Here is a 16,304-nt window from a genome sequence, read left to right as displayed (position 1 = left end):
CAAGCTTACAACAGATTAACAAGCCACAGCCTGACCTGCACCGTCATTTTAAAGCCTGGAGTTTGTGTTTCTACAAAATGTGATTTATTAAAACAGCATTACATAAACATGCATACACAAACATAAATGCTTATAGGGAAAACTGCTGGTTGCTTTGTGGACGAATACTGCATTATGTAAAGCAACACGTCCCCCTAGTTGGCCCCTTTAGGAATATGTGATTAGTGTTAATCCCTTGAACTCTACTAAGATAAAGATCAACCGTGTGAACAGAAGATGCTTGCCAATGGAAACTTTTGAAAAGCAGAACATGCAAAACCTAGCACCAGCATAAACAAAGCTGTTATCACAGGTTTAGTTTTCAGTGCTTATAAATATTCCATAACTTCTATTACTGCTGCAAAAGGGATTTAAGAGCATTTTGGGGTGCATCATAAACATTTTAGTTAAAAAGATGAAAATTAGACTTCATTCATGATGACTGGATGCTAATTTGACTGGTTGCAGATACCCTGCAGCACTGCCATGTTTCTTCAAGAACAATACATGATCATTTGGATTTCCTACGCTATCAAAAGAAAACAATTATCTTTATATCACTTACTGAACCTGGATGAGATTCACTTTTTGAGTTGAGTTCCTGAAATAAGTACCATAATGGTCTGAATTAGGAAGATGTAGCTGTGATTTATCACTATATGGGGCAACAACACCCATTTTTACTAACATCCCCATAGTGATGTCTTAATTTGCTTCTTCTGATTGTAAACGGATAATTTTTGAGCCGCAACACTTAAAATGTAATAACCTAATCTAAAAGTCTGTATCCAACATAATCACAAGTAGAAAAAAAAAATGGATGGATATTCAAGAAAGGTCAGTATTTCTATAGGAAGAAAAACTGATCATGAGTTACTTGGTGCAGCCCTGGAGATATTTACAAGCTACTTTACAAACCATGAACACAGATTTGAATGCATTATGACATTTTAGGATAAATAAACTTAAGCATCCTCAAATGGGAACTGGATTCCAACGTGGTGAGAAAATGAATGCACTACATCCAGAACTAGGGAGTGATTTTTGACCAATCATTGAGCAGGATACAGATACACTCTTAATTTAGTTGGCTTGATATCTTCAAATTTCTTCAGTCAACCTGAAGTTTAGGGCTGTTTACCCAAAACCCAAAATAAAACGCACCACTTTGGACGGCATGAAAAAATAGTCGATTTAGCTACCTTTCGGTCTTATGAAAATAAAAACAAAAAAGGTTTTATATACAGTGAATTACAAGTGAGTACAAAGCATGACATGTTCAGATCTGAGAAGAGACAGGATAACTTATTGCGTACAGAGTCGGAGTTATTTCTTGACTACTTCCTCCTTCAGTTTGTCGGCCAGGTGCTTTCTCTTCTGGAGTTTCTTCTTCTCCTCTGCAGATTTTTCCTGTATGAAGCGATCACAGGTTAACCATGCTAAGCAACAGCTGAAAAAGCTGAAATGTTATCAGCGTTAATTTTAATAAATGTTAATAAATGACCTGGTATAACCTCTATGTGTCTAAGAGAGTTATGTGTGGGACAAAAGGCAAAACACACACAAAAAACAACCAACACTAGAAAAACACAGAGTACAGCTCCCAAAAGTATCCACACCTATTGAACTTTCTCACATTATTGTAGATTCCAACTTTACAGTAGGAGCCATTCAAAATGTCCCCCCTCTCCTTGGTGGGTCCCCTGAGATTCCTTTTTTAACATCTATCTTTGTACTAAAATATTCTTTCTGTCATGATTTGTGGGCATTAGGATCTAAAGAGAAGCACCTTCTCCTGGTCAGACCCTCTAATTCACTAAAAGGGTGGAGTCAGAGTTAAAAAATATGCACACCCAGAAGAAGGAGGGGTCTTGCCAGTGGCTATAGTGTGCTGCCATTCAGCTGCCGTTTGACTGGGAAGGGCCACTTTGAATGGCTGTGACTGTAACTGATATGAAAAGAAAAGACATTATTACAACATTATTTTTCAATTTTGTTAATCCAAACTTGAAAAACTTAACATATGCATTCAGCTCAAACCAAAGCATCTCTCTGATGCAACTACAGCTGCAAGTCTACGTATTTTAGTTTTTAGCTACTTTGCAATGTAACTCTTTGCTCTAATGCTCTGTTGGATTCAGGTCTGGACTTTGACTAGGCCGCTCTCACAAATAAATATGCTTGGATCTAAACCCTTCCATGGCATAGGATATTGTTCAATAAAAACATCTTTAAAGGAATAGTACACCCAAAACATGATTAGCCTTCATTTTCTACTCACCCCCATGCTGAACAACACTCTGGAGTACTTTTTTGATATCTCAAATGCATCTGGAGATCTGGGAGGCTTCTTGCTGTCTGCTGACATTCAAATAATGGAGGTCTACGGTGCCAGAGACAGAGGTCCATAAAAGTCCACAAAAACGTGTCAATATTCCTCCATACTGCTCGTCCAATGTATTCCAAGTGTCCTGAGTGAGTAGCATCCAGAATTTACTCGAAACGAAGTCATTTAGAATGTTTTTAGAGCATAAACAGTAGTGTATAGGATTTCCTGAAAGCGCGCGCCAGCGCATTCAGGACGCTACGGAAGCCGGCAGACCAAACCAGATGAAAGTGCGCATTCAGCGTCTGCTCTGCCAATAATGCAAGCGTAGAAGAAGAAATGTGCTGTTTACCTGTGCAAAGAAAGAAACAACGAAAGAAAAATGTCTGAGGACTTCAGTGTTGAGGAAGAGCATGAGTTCTTTGCCGAGCTGAATGCGCACTTTCATCTGGTTTGGTCTGCCGCGGTTTCCGTAGACTCGTGAACGCGCTTTTAGGAAATCCTATACACTACTGTTTATGCTCTAAAAACATTCTAAATGACTTCGTTTCGAGTAAATTCTGGATGCTACCCACTCAGGACACTTGGAATACATTGGACGAGCAGTATGGAGGAATATTGACACGTTTTTTGTGGACTTTTATGGACCTTTCTGTCTCGGACACCATAGACCTCCATTATTTGAATGTCAGCAGACAGCAAGAAGCCTCCCAGATCTCCAGATGCATTTGAGATATCAAAAAAGTACTCCAGAGTGTTGTTCAGCATGGGGGTGAGTAGAAAATGAAGGCTAATCATGTTTTGGGTGTACTATTCCTTTAAGCTTCACTTTAAATCTCTACAGCTTCCTCCCTAACCTGTTTGCTGTTTTCCTAATGCCCCCCGTTCGTTAATGACCGGGTGTATCACATGTGGCTGAGTACAAATACACTTCTTAATTATCAGATTTCTGTTTGTGACAATAATGTCTAGCAAAAGAAAGTTTGGAGGTGTGAAAACGTTTTGCATGGCACTGCAAGTGTTCACATCAGGGTGCTCATTGGATCACCTGTTTGGTAGAGTTGGGAGCGTGTTGTGTTGGAGAAATGGAAGCAGGAAGAGGGGAGCTGTCCCCATTCATCTGGGGCTGTCCCACTCCCTCCTGAGAGGCCAGACCGGATAACATCAGACACAAGAAGAAGAACAATGAACAAAAAAAACAAAACAAAAAACATCTGGGGTACATGAGGAAATCCAGAGCGAAGCCATTTAAAATCGATGAAATGGGAAATTTAAAAAAATGTATAAATTATGTGGAGGATCCTAAATTTATCAGGCACCAATTCAGAGCCACTGGACTATGGAGTAAAGAGATTACAAATTAGGGAGGAAATCTACTAAAGGTGAAATTCTTTTTGGGGGAGAAAGAAGGACAGAAACAGGCTGCACTTACCAAATTGGTGGCGGGTTCTAGTGGAGGAGTGTATGATGGCTCCTCTGGTTCAGCCGCCTGTCTACTTTTCTGCTTTTCTCTTTTCAGGGCATGAAGCTTGTCTCTCTGCTGACGCAAATACGCTGCCCTTTGCTGGAGCTGCTCCTGCTGTGACGGTGACAGCTCCTGCAAACAAGTAAACACAAAAAAAACCCAGGAAATGAATGCAACCCTTTAATGAAATGGATATAGAGAATATTAACCAAAGCAGAATGTCCCATTTTAATACTTCCTCAAAATGTTTGGATAAAATATCTCTATATCCTGCAGAAATTCATCTATCAGTAAGACAGGCATCATCGTCGTGGGATTCCATGTTTGAATGAAAATCTGTTGAATTTCCTTTCTCAGCTCTACCAACCTGAAATGGTTCTAGAAACTTTTGATCTATGCTATCATCAGAGTAAACAGATGGGATGAAGGCGGTTAAAGCCTTACAAATGTTTAGACTCACAGTGTATGGCTTAGAGAATCCAGCTTCTCTGTGTGCCTCCTCCAGGTAGGCCTCTGCTGCAGCCTCCGTGCTGCTGCTCTGCTCCTCTGCTTGATGCCTGTTCGCATCAGAGGACTCACTGGATTTAGTCGGAGCTCTAACAGCTGGAAGAAGATTGGGTTGAACGCTGCTACCTGCACACATGAAAAAACAACCAATGGCTTTTATGTTTTTTTTTTTTTTATATCTTCTGAAATATAACAATATTAATATGTTCTCTTTTGGGGAATTTGACTTTGATGTTCTGGTACCTGTGAACAGATATCCCAGTGCAGGATGACTGGACTGCATTCTACAATTCCTCTTTATTTCTGTTTCTGAGGAAGCCCAGCAGTAAAGACAGGCTTTTTCAGCTAACTTCATTGCCTACTGTTAAAACCAGGGTGAGAATAAGCCAGAGTGGTCCGTTACTTCATACCAGTAAAACATTTAGGGTAGTACTCAGCTCCAGGAAGAGCTGCTGGCTACTATTTTGTGCCAAGAAGGGCACAGATACAAACTCGATGAGACAAATGCGCAACAGTTAAATTTCCCACACGTCTGCGCTTGCCTCTAACCTCAATTCGCTCAGCGGCTCATTTCACAGCCAACTCTGCCCTCGCTACTTAATAAACTATATGTGGCTGATAAACACCATCTCCCAAACGCAAAAAAGTGCTTCTGTCAAGCTTTAACGCTTTTATTACTTCCAGATCACAAGAGGTGATGCAAAACATCAATTTCTACCAAATTAATCCCTAAATTATATCACAAAAAATATTTATTGCTTACTGTTTATTTTTTGCTTAAGCCCCAGATGAAAATGTGAATAGATCGTTTTGGACAATTTCTCATAGTTCCTGATTCTAGGCCTATTTATTCAAGTAAAACGTAAATGTCTTCCTGTATTGTCATAAAAAAACATTTTCTCTGTTTCCTTTGAATATTATAATGTTTTGGTTTAATTATCTATTAAATTGAGGTCTGGATTGCTGGCTGGCTGGATATTTTGTATATAGTACCGGCAAGAATTTCTATCTACTTTTTCGCTGGTTAAACCCTACTTCCAACATCCAGGTTGTGAGACGGAGATGCAGACATTTTAGATTTCCTTAAAATGTAGCTGTTGACCTCAGTGTAGCTAAAGGAGTTGACTGCTTTACTTTCTTGTATTAGCTTCAAATCTATGTTTGAATTCAGTTAAAAAAAATTACTGGTACTTCAAACCATTAAATGATCCGTTGAATGTCCCATTTCACTATACAATCAGCTGCCTTTGTCTAACAAACTGCCTGTTTGACTGGTTTGTTTTAAAAAAATGCATGACCACACAGATTAGACTCCATGTTATTTTACATGCACCCCCTTTAGAATAATGAATAATTTACCAAGAAAAAGCAGCATGCATGCCATGAGTGTTGGATTTGTTAGTCTTATATTACTTAAATAGACATATAAGAAAATTATTCTTCATACAGAAATACAATTTCTATGAAAACAGCGACTAATCTGCTTAGTGATAACAATTAGCTTGTTTTTGTACAATAACTTCACTTTTGTCAGTGTAGTTTCACTGGTCTTTGCTTCTCATCACTCACCTAATGTGGGTTTGGAAGTATTGCTCTGTTTGCTTGAAGTTAATGCTGCGCTCCGAGCCTCATCTCCTTTATTTGGCTTGTCTGAGGAGCTGCTGGAAGTGGAACCCATTTGTTTCTCTATTAGCAGCCTCCTGGACATCTCCTCATCATACTCTTCCTTTGACTTTCTAAGCAGGTGACACAGGTCAGTAGCAAACAGGTTAGTATCTATGAAATGTCATTCAGACACGAAACAAATGGTTCTTCATATCTGTTGTAAGGAACGTGAATTATTTCTTGTCAAATGCCAAGAATGGTAGTAATATATAGCTTAAGTGTTTTACTTATTAATGATGATTATTATGGTTCACAGCAACTGGAAACCTCAAAACCAACCAGGAAATTTTAATATTGCCTAAGATTAATAATAATCAATCCCTTATTGAATGATTTACTGCATCAGTGCAGGGTGGATGAAGGTAGCCAATTAGAAAAAGACAATATTCTCAGTGCTCTAACTTTCAGTCCTGCTAACTGCAATTAGCTGAGAGCTAATGAGCTTAGTTGCATTCCTATTGGATTCCCTGTGTTTTATTTGGCCTGGCTGTCACTGGTGAAATCCCATTAGAGAGCTGGGGGTATAGCAGCTGTAAGATGCCTGCTCACTTATTCACAAAAAACAACAAATATACAGTAAAGAAATTCAAGTAGCATAAATAAAAGAAAGTAAACCTACTTTAGAACGTCCTCCAGGATTTTCATCTCCTGCTGCTGCAACTCTGTCATCACATCAACCCCATCGGTCAGACACTCTGGGAGGGCCCCTTTACACGGAGATTTGATTTGCAGCATTACCACACAGAGACAGAGAGCTTGGATAAACCTTCCGTACTTCCACCTACCGTTTTGTTCTTTTATGACTCGAAGGGCTTGAAGCTGCAGCTCTGTGTTCTTCTGAACCATCAGTGAGCGAAACATCTGAAAGTCATCTGTAGCCAGAACTGGCTGGAACACGGCCTTAGAAACAGAAATACAAACTTATTAAATAACAAGAATGTGGGAAGGATGATGACAACCATGGTAACTGGTGTAAAAGGCAGAATAAAAAAAAAGATTAGGCTATGGACCAGCTCAATACAGGTGCAAGTAATCCTGATAATGACATACCTATTTATGAAACATTGATTCTGATATGACCTGGTTGTGAATGAGTTTAACTTGCTGTGCTTTATGGACAAGAAATACATGTGGATAAAAAGGGGATGAACTTACTACTCCAGGGGTATCCTTACTTTTTGTCATGTTATCCAACATAATAAACTGTTTATTGTTCAATTTTACCTTCTTATATCAACAGTGCAAATGTTTAGACCTAAGTATTTGGGATACATAAGATGACGTTTCAAGTCAACATCTGACACTTGATGTACATTAATGTTCCATGCAGGTGGCTCTTCTCCAGAAATCCTCTATCTAACTTTCTGGCTTATGGCTGAACTTCCCTTAAATACAACAGCGAACAAAGCTAAAAGTTATTGTCTGCTATCAGATTCCAGAACATGGAAGGAGGGAGGCAAAGTGCAGTGCAGCAAGTTGCCTGCGAGTTACAGGTCTAGCGCCCCTAGTGGCTAAAAGTTGCACGGTTGTTTAAACAATATTGTGAACACCTAATAAGTAAATGAAAAATTACTCCAAGCAAAAAATTATGGGCAAGTCATTTTAGACATTAAATACAAGAAGATATCTTACAGGTTTGCCTGGTTAAAAAAAAAAAAAAAAAAAAAAAAAAAATCTAAATAAGCATAGAATGTTCTCAGGTTGACTATAACTATAATGGTCTGAATGTTTCTAGGTGTATTTTCCCCAACTACAACAGGGTATTGTTCAGTGTTGTAAATAGAGTCTGGTTTTTCAGGAATATTAATTTAATCATTATTCATAATTAAAATTATCAAAACAAAACAAACAAGGCTGATAAAAACACACATACTTTGTGTGGCACTTGAGTTTGCCCTGACAGAATATTTCCATATAGCTCTTTCTTTTTTTTTTTTGAAGTCTTGCATCAGTAAAAATACAATTCGCACATTTTTAATAGACATTTCTTTTAGACTAAGTTGGCAAAGCAAATTCATGTGACTTTTGAATTATGGTTGTGGGCCAAACAACCTCTTTTGTACATACAGTACCTGCGCTTTAATCAAACAATGCCCTAATAAACCAGGCAATGTTTTCAAACACTGCTATACTTACAGCTAATCCTATACACGTGCTTCCTGTTCTATTAGGAGTCGATCCTTCACCTGGGCAACAGTTTGGCAAAGTCCTTAATGTTATTTAGTGCAATGCACTTGCACCATTTCTTTCTCACAATTTAGCTCCCTGCTTTCTTTGTCTGATCTCGATAAAATTACCGTAACATAGTAGCACATAATGCTGAAGAGGAAAATATTAAATTAAATGATTTTACAAATTAAACTTTTGAAGTGTGAAACTGTCCTTGGGCTCCTTTGGTACCCCTTAAGAAAAAAAAACCCCGGCTCCCTTTTTAAGTGGAACCAAAGTTGACTCTGATAAAAGAGACGCTGCTAAATGAAATCATATATGAATATTGTACCCTGTACAATAACAAACCAACAACAGCTTCTTATTATTATTCAGAAGTCATTTAACCTGTAAAAAGTAGGGGTGTGAAATTATGTGAATACGATACGTATCATGATATATTAACAAAGACAATATATTACGATTCTTATAATAATGTAGCTTTGGAAAACATAAGAGATCTTGCTGTTGCTCTACTGCAGCTGGTGGAGAAAAGCTGAATAAAAGGCTCTTGGTTGCTGCACGGCCACGTAGCAGCTGGAGGTTAAAGGGTTATATAAAGGTAAGACAATGAAATAGAAACTTTTATGTAAATTATATATTTTTTCAATTTAAAATCAATTCGGTCCTATTGTAAAGCAATAACAATATAGTTGAATGAAATATCTCAATATAAGTATGTTAAATCCATACAAAAATCCTGTGATGAAATATTGTATATTTGACAGTATAGATTTTTTCCTCACACCCCTAGTGAATATTGTCCATCTATGTAATAGATCTACAGACCTGGAGGAAAATTCTATTGAAAGGACAACATTAGTTTTTAGCTCAAACAATCTAGCCGGAAAAGTAGGGAGACACCAAAGAAGGTTGTGTGGTCAGAGGACAGACCAATGGATGACATGAAAAATAAAGGGTAATGTAATCAAAGCTGGTCAGGAGATTTATCAATTAGAAAGCTGATACAGCTCAAAACAGCCTCTTAGAAGCTTCAAGATCCACCTTTTGTCACCAACAGCAGTACTTAAAGTGATGAATGCTGCTGAAATAATGAATGCACTAATTAATGCTGGTGAAAATTCTCAGTCATCCAGGTGATAATCATTCAAAAAAAAGAAAGTTAAAAACAATCCATTGGACTTTGTTTCCACTTTTGTAGACGTTTTGCTTCCCATCCAGGAAGCTTCTTCAATTCAAAATGTCAGGAAAAGCATTGAGTTCGAGGCTAATACAGTATGCTGGTGAAGATTCTCACCACTAATAAATATTTATCCACGTGTTTTAAAAGCCCAGTCAATCTAAACCCAATCGAAAAATCTGTGGGGATATGAAAATAGCTGCTTACAAACTCTCCACATCAACCTAAAATAGTTTGAGCTACGGCACATATTATGCTTCTGCAGCATAATTACATTGAACATTTATCAGTTACATTTTATGCTCTCAATCATAAACTGAATACATTGACACCACTATGCCCCAGATAGAGTCATCAGTACAGTGCTGAGAAAGCTTTATCTGCCTGGGAACTGAGCCACGCATAAAGAACTGTCATCTTAACCACAAATGCAATAAGACATAAATAAACACCATCTTCTTTCCCCACATTAATCTGTGTTTAAGACAATCAACACAGTATTTGCAGTAAGCAACTGTTTACCTTTGAGATAATTAATGAGTTTAAACCCCTGGGGACTGCAAACAAATCCCAAACCTAATCACTGCTGATCTGGCACGGTTAGCCACAGTTAATTTTCAGTGCCAGTGAAAATCTGGTCCACTAACCCTGGTACTTAGGGGTAGCACTATACCCGGGTGCAGGTTCCAAGGACCCCTGATACCATATTTTAAATATTTCATCATGAATTTGGGTTTTAAGATGGATAGTGGTTTTAAATTGGGAAAGCAAATTGGAGCCCTTGTCAGATCTTGCTTTTATCAGTTAAGACAAATGGCAAAGCTAAAACCTTTTCTTTCAACGCATCCCTTTGAAACAGTTATCCATGCTTTTTGACTGGATTACTGTAACAGACTCTAAGTTGGTGTGTGCCAGTCTGGTGCAAAACGCTGGGACACCAAAATATGATCAACTCCCTCCTGCCATGGCCTCCGCTGGCTGCCTGTCCATTTTAGAATCGATTTAAAAATACTTATCTTTCTTTCTATGTATTTAAATGACCTTGCCCCATCTTATCTCTCTGAGCCTCTTCATCCCTACTTGCCTCCTCAGTCACTCAGGTCAGCAGAACAGCAGCTCCTGCAGGCCAGAGCCTTCTCCATCGCAGCTCCTCTGCTTCCAAATGCACATTAGGGAGCCTCCTTCAATGCCAAGTTTTAAAACCCAGCTTAAGACTTACTTTTATTCGCTGGCTTTTAACTGGCAGGATTTAGTTGTTTTGACCCTGTTTATTTAGCTTAAACAAATTCTTATTATTACCTTATGTTGTATTTTATTCTTTTTTTTTTAGCTGTGTTCAGCACTGTTTTCAACTGTTAGCTTTTTTAAAGTGCTCTCTAAATAAGGTTGAAAAAAGACAGGATCACAAGGAAAGAAAGTCCAGAGGAAATATTAAACAACATCTCAAGACACCAGCTACTGCTGTCTTCTAGTTCCAGCCGACTCTGTACACCCAGAACTAGAACCAAACATGGAGAAGCAGCATTTAGTTCCTATGCTCCATTTATCGGAAGCAAACTCCCAGAAGACTAAAAGTGCTGAAAGCCTGAGTTCTTTTAAGTCAAAGTTAAAAATCCATTTGTTTAGAGCTGCCTTTAAACTGTTAACTGATGTATTATTAGTTTAAGATTGTGATGCAACCATTTAATTTTCTTCTCTACCTCCATGGCCACCCTTAGCAGATCATTGGCCACCCCTACCATTTTTTCCCTCTCAAATAGAATATTCAAAACATTAAAATTTTATATATATATTAACAATTACTTGACAACAAAAAACACTGTGGTTAATTATGCACATCAATATACCAACATTAGAGATTATTAGTACAGAATTCATGCTCTTTCAGAACTAGATTATGTGTTATATGCCGTAAAGTGAAAATGATGTGTCTCTGCAAGTCATCTAAGAGTCTTCAGCGAAATCATAGATACTGTAAATAACTATTTTAATAAAAAACTATTAAAATATCAATTTATGTCGATATTAGTACTTGTAAATATCAATTTAATGTAGAATGATATTGATAAAAGTAGGTAAGTAATGAACTCCAGAACTCAAACCTCAAACAGTTTGATCCAATATAGCTTTTATCTAGACGGATGTTTAAATACATGCATCTATTTCTAGGCAAAGGCTGAAGGAAACTATAGTTTGTCTTTATTTAGAAATGTGGACGTTGTACTCGTTCCTGTTGGAACAGTGTAGACTGACCCTGAGGTTCTGGTGCCTATCCGCTTTTGGCCACTCCTCAGTATACATTAGTTATTGCCTGGACACCCTTATAAAAATGTTATGGCTATGCCTCTGTTTACTGGGAACACTAACTTTTCTGGAAGGAGAAGATTACATAAGCAAATCCCAGCCTTGACCTTGCACTCAGTCTCTGCATTAAAGTCAGCTGGCAGGCTGACAGTGGTGTGCAGAGGAGGCTCAAAATACCTGCAAAGATTTGGACTTGGCAAAGGGAGAGGTGCATGCATCCAGGAACTGCTGCTCGTTGATGCCAACCTCCTGCATATAATTTTCCAGCAGCTTCTCCACCTACAGAAAGGAAAGCAGCTTTCACCACGTAACACGAGTCAGCAATTCTAAGCAATGATTAATATGTTAATGCCAGGGGCGTGCATACATAGACACTAGGTGGTGCTAAAGCACTAGGAAGTTTGCCCTTTTTCAAAGAAAATGCCCTTTTGAAACTCGTTTTTTTTTATTTTTTTTTTATTATTAATATATTAAGATTTTACTAAGGTCGGTTTTGAAATGATCTTTTGAAAACCTGAGCCATTAAAAACAACTGAAACAATGCCCCAATATGAGCCAGCAGCCGACCAGCCCACTGTATCTCTCTTCCTTTGTCACGTGACCTCGCTCGGTCGCCCGCAGGGCATGCCAGATGCGTCGCATCATAGCAGTCCAGTAAACGTCTTCAGATAGCAGGAACGGTCGCTGACAGGCTGCTTCTCCCGTGCCCCATTAGCCAGGTAATAAACAGATCAAGCAAAATCATTTTGTTGTGCATTAAAATGTCTCATTCAGCAGCACCAAACAAGCATTTTGGCCGACTGGTCACCTGATAAACTAGTTGTCTCCTTGTAAGATGCTATTTTACTTTTTATATTTTATAACCATATTTTTATCTTAAGTGTATATATTAGTCTATTTTATTGCATGCTGTATACCCACAGTTTTAAGATATTTTTATAATTTTTTTACCTATTCCATATATGTTTCATGTTGCACGATTGTACCATAAAAAATTCCTAGTTTGTGAACTCCTTCACTAACAGTGGCAATAAACCCGATTCTGAAAGTTTTACACCGTAGCCCAAGTCAATGACAGATAACGTGAGGACGACCACATAGGCTACAAATAATTTCGGTAGAGTTTGCAATTGCAAATCTACGGAAGAGGATTAGGGCCACTGAAAAAAAAAAATAAGTTAACTGATTTTTACATTTTATTTCAGTTTAGTATGGGAAAAAAGTCAGAATTCTGAGATTAAAGTCAGAATTCTGACTTTTTTTCTCATAATTCTGACTTTTTTTCCTCAGAATTCTGACTTTTTTCTCAGAATTCTGACTTTTTGCTCAGAATTCTGACTTTAATCTCAGAATTCTAACTGAATTCTGAGAAAAAAGTCAGAATTCTGACTTTTTAACCCTAACCCTTTAAATAAAATTTAAAAATCAGTCAACTTTTTTTTTTCCAGTGGCCCTAATCCTTCTTGTTAAGACAAACGTTTTCTGTTGTATAGGTTTTGTTAGGCAACATAAATTAACACATTTTGGTCTCTTTATTGTCTTAATTGTATATTGATTTAGTAATTGCAGCACAAGGCCAAGAAAGGAGGGTTAATCGTATTGAAAAATCTTAAAAGCTGTTCACATTTTATTTTAAAGTGGTTTGTACAAAATCAGCAGGTATTAAAATAGCTATTATATTGTAGGCTACCATAAGTCATATCCACGTGACAAGACTTCCAGTCATGTTGCCCTAATAGCCCATTATTTAAACTAATGTGGCATATTTGTTAAAGCTATTATTATTATTATTATTGTCATGATGGTTATTATTATTATATTGTAGCCAGTCACAGCAGGGAAGCTCTATACCATCAACATCTACCAGGACAAGAGATGAGGAAGAGTTCAGGGAAGACACAGAGACAGAAAAAGACCAGGATGAGGGAGAACAGCAGGATGAGGGAGAGCAGATGGGTGAGGGAAAACAGGGAGATGAGCCAGATGAAAGAAGTACGCTTTAGTCTGTTCTGTTGGTGATGTGACTTTTTTCCATTGCAAACTCACGTTTAGAGAATGTTACAAATTAAAATCAAATTTCATTCAACATGCGTGTGTATTTTTTTTTTTATAATTAAGTGTTCCACGTGCGCTAAAAAGTGCCCTCCCCCCCTCCTGAGCACCTGCCCCCCAAAATGTCTGTGCACGCCTCTGGTTAATGCATTGGGTTAAAAAGTGGAGAAACTTTACATTCACTCACCAGTTTCTTATACTGCTGATGGATATCTGTGTATGAAAGCTTATTTTCATCTTCATCGTCAAAAACTAAAAAAAAAAAAAAGAAGCACAAATAAGTCAATAAAATAGCAGGAGTATTGTGGAGCTGCAAGGACCATTGCAAAATTATCATTAAACGAAAGTATGCACGCACGCAGAAATCATAAAAAACTGGCTACGCAACTAAAATCATAAGTTAGCGTTAGCTTAGCCGCTGCTTCACAAAGCAACATATGGTTCAGGCTGAGGTAAGGGACGGATTTTACCTGTGCATTTGTTTTCCATAAAGTCCGTGACAGGGATAACCCATTCAGGACTTCCCAGGTAGCCAACGATGCTCTCTATAATCCACTCGCTGTCATCCTCGGCCATGTTGGCCGAAGCTGGGGAACAACCGAGCGGACACAGCTATGTCGCCTTCCTCCTCTCAGGTCCAGCTTTGCGGCGACCGCTCCAACATATACAACCCCGAAAACCAGAAAACAAAATCCTCAGCGGAACTCTTCCTCATAAACATGTAATTTCTCTCTGGGCGTGCAATTTTCTTCAGACCACGAGAAGAAACGCGAAGTCATGGAATTGAAAGTAGAGAGTGGTGACGCCAACTCGGTTGCTCTAGCAACCACTACGTCACTCCGCTGCCGTTGGACGTGGTCCAACACATTCTGTTACATTTTACGGCTGCAGATGGCGCTGTTAAACAGCTGTCTTAGAATATTAAAGGAGTAGTACACCCAAAACATGATTAGCCTTCATTTTCTACTCACCCACATGCTGAACAACACTCTGGAGTACTTTTTTGATATCTCAAATGCATCTGGAGATCTGGGAGGCTTCTTGCTGTCTGCTGACATTCAAATAATGGAGGTCTATGGTGCCCAAGGCAGAAAGGTCCATAAAAGTCCACAAAAAACGTGTCAATATTCCTCCATACTGCTCGTCCAATGTATTCCAAGTGTCCTGAGTGGGTAGCTTCGATAATTTACTCGAAACGAAGTCATTTAGAATGTTTTTAGAGCATAAACAGTACTGTATAGGATTTCCTAAAAGCGCGTTCACGAGTCTACGAAAACCGCGGCAGACCAAACCAGATGATAGTGCGCATTCAGCGTCTGCTCTACCGATAATGCAAGCGTAGAAGAAGAAATGTGCTGTTTACCCGTGAAAAGAAAGAAACAACGAAAGAAAAATGTCTGAGGACTTCAGTGTTGAGGAAGAGCATGAGTTCTTTGCCGAGCTGAATGCGCACTTTCGTCTGGTTTGGTCTGCCGCGGTTTCCATTGACTCGTGAACGCGCTTTTAGGAAATCCTATACACTACTGTTTATGCTCTAAAAACATTCTAAATGACTTCGTTTCGAGTAAATTATCGAAGCTACCCACTCAGGACACTTGGAATACATTGGACGAGCAGTATGGAGGAATATTGACACGTTTTTTGTGGACTTTTATGGACCTTTCTGCCTTGGGCACCATAGACCTCCATTATTTGAATGTCAGCAGACAGCAAGAAGGCATCACAGTATTCTTCAATTACTCTCACCCTACACCTGTTCTTTGACTGACTGATTGATTGACTGGTCGAAAACTGAAAATGGAGAAAAAGCTCCTACAATTACAACTTAATTTGTGGGAAAAATACACGCGATTAGGCATTCAGCACCATGGAGAGCGCAGCTTGAGCACAATTAGAAAAGCTGCAACGCAATTCCAACCCCCAGCATTGGTCAGTGACTTGTTGATTAACTAAGCCCAGTTATGTAGCATTAACTTAACAGAAAACAACAAAATAAAAAAGATAAAATGGAGAAAAAACAGCTAAAGAAAACGTAAAACTTCATCGGACGTTGGGTAAGCAACAAAGTGGAAATATAGCTCAGTTATGTCATATTTTTGTTTCAGTTAACTCAGCAAGTCCGAAATATTATGAAAAATCCCGCGAGTTATCTAAATGCATTATATATTTTCAAAATGTTTTCTTTTTCTCTCTCTATGTTAAGAAAGAAAAACCAATCTTAAACAGAGGGGGTGGACTACAATGCAGTAATTGAGTTAATCCCTTCCTGCTATCACCGCAGCTCCAGCCTCTCTACAGGAGAGCGGAGGACCTCACCTATTCAGCCAGGCCAAGAATCCCCTTTAAGGACCCCCTTTCAGACACTTAGACAGGTATGGGGCATTGCAGGCTAACAAAAAAACCCTACTACTCCAATTCCAAAGGGGTGGACCCTTCCGTTCGTTTCAATTTGCATGTTTTCAAAACAAAAACAAGGCTTTGTTGGGCTACTGTATAAAACCTCGAATTCAACGCTATTCCTGACATTTTTAATTGAAAAAGCTTCCTGGAGGGGAAGCGAAATGTCTTCAAACTTGAAAACAAAGTCCAGTGGATTG

At 38.5% G+C, this 16,304-nt stretch overlaps 1 protein-coding gene across 2 annotated transcripts; it reads right to left on the bottom strand.

The window, feature by feature from the left end:
* Positions 1-61: 61 nt before the first annotated feature.
* Positions 62-14,552, bottom strand: cfap36 (cilia and flagella associated protein 36). Of its 2 annotated transcripts, XM_038295734.1 has the most exons (10): positions 14,178-14,552; positions 13,895-13,959; positions 11,833-11,934; positions 6,788-6,902; positions 6,622-6,709; positions 5,907-6,073; positions 4,291-4,463; positions 3,798-3,962; positions 3,414-3,506; positions 62-1,449 (listed from the first exon to the last, which is right to left on the bottom strand). In XM_038295734.1, the coding sequence occupies exons 1-10, from the start codon at positions 14,281-14,283 to the stop codon at positions 1,366-1,368; spliced, it is 1,158 nt and encodes a 385-aa protein (XP_038151662.1). In that variant the 5' UTR covers positions 14,284-14,552; the 3' UTR covers positions 62-1,365. The 2 variants fall into 2 exon arrangements, with proteins under 2 accessions (XP_038151662.1, XP_038151663.1); XM_038295735.1 differs by lacking the exon at positions 3,414-3,506 and having other exon boundaries at positions 14,178-14,551.
* Between the last annotated feature and the right edge of the window lie 1,752 nt (positions 14,553-16,304).

This window comes from Cyprinodon tularosa, unplaced genomic scaffold (genome assembly GCF_016077235.1).
Source record: "Cyprinodon tularosa strain WSP-4 unplaced genomic scaffold, ASM1607723v1 ctg359, whole genome shotgun sequence".
Classification (NCBI taxonomy): Eukaryota; Metazoa; Chordata; class Actinopteri; order Cyprinodontiformes; family Cyprinodontidae; genus Cyprinodon; species Cyprinodon tularosa.
The sequence above is the reverse complement of the archived record's forward strand: the minus strand, read 5'-3'. Positions and strand labels throughout refer to the sequence as shown.

Excerpts from the sequence above, each read along its gene's own strand:
- cfap36 (XM_038295734.1), bottom strand. The coding sequence starts at position 14,283 with ATGGCCGAGGATGACAGCGAGTGGATTATAGAGAGCATCGTTGGCTAC. Across the intron at positions 3,963-4,290 it reads GATTCTCTAAGCCATACACT|GAGCTGTCACCGTCACAGCA; the intron begins GTGAGTCTAAAC and ends ACTTGTTTGCAG. Across the intron at positions 3,507-3,797 it reads TAGAACCCGCCACCAATTTG|GAGGGAGTGGGACAGCCCCA; the intron begins GTAAGTGCAGCC and ends CTGGCCTCTCAG.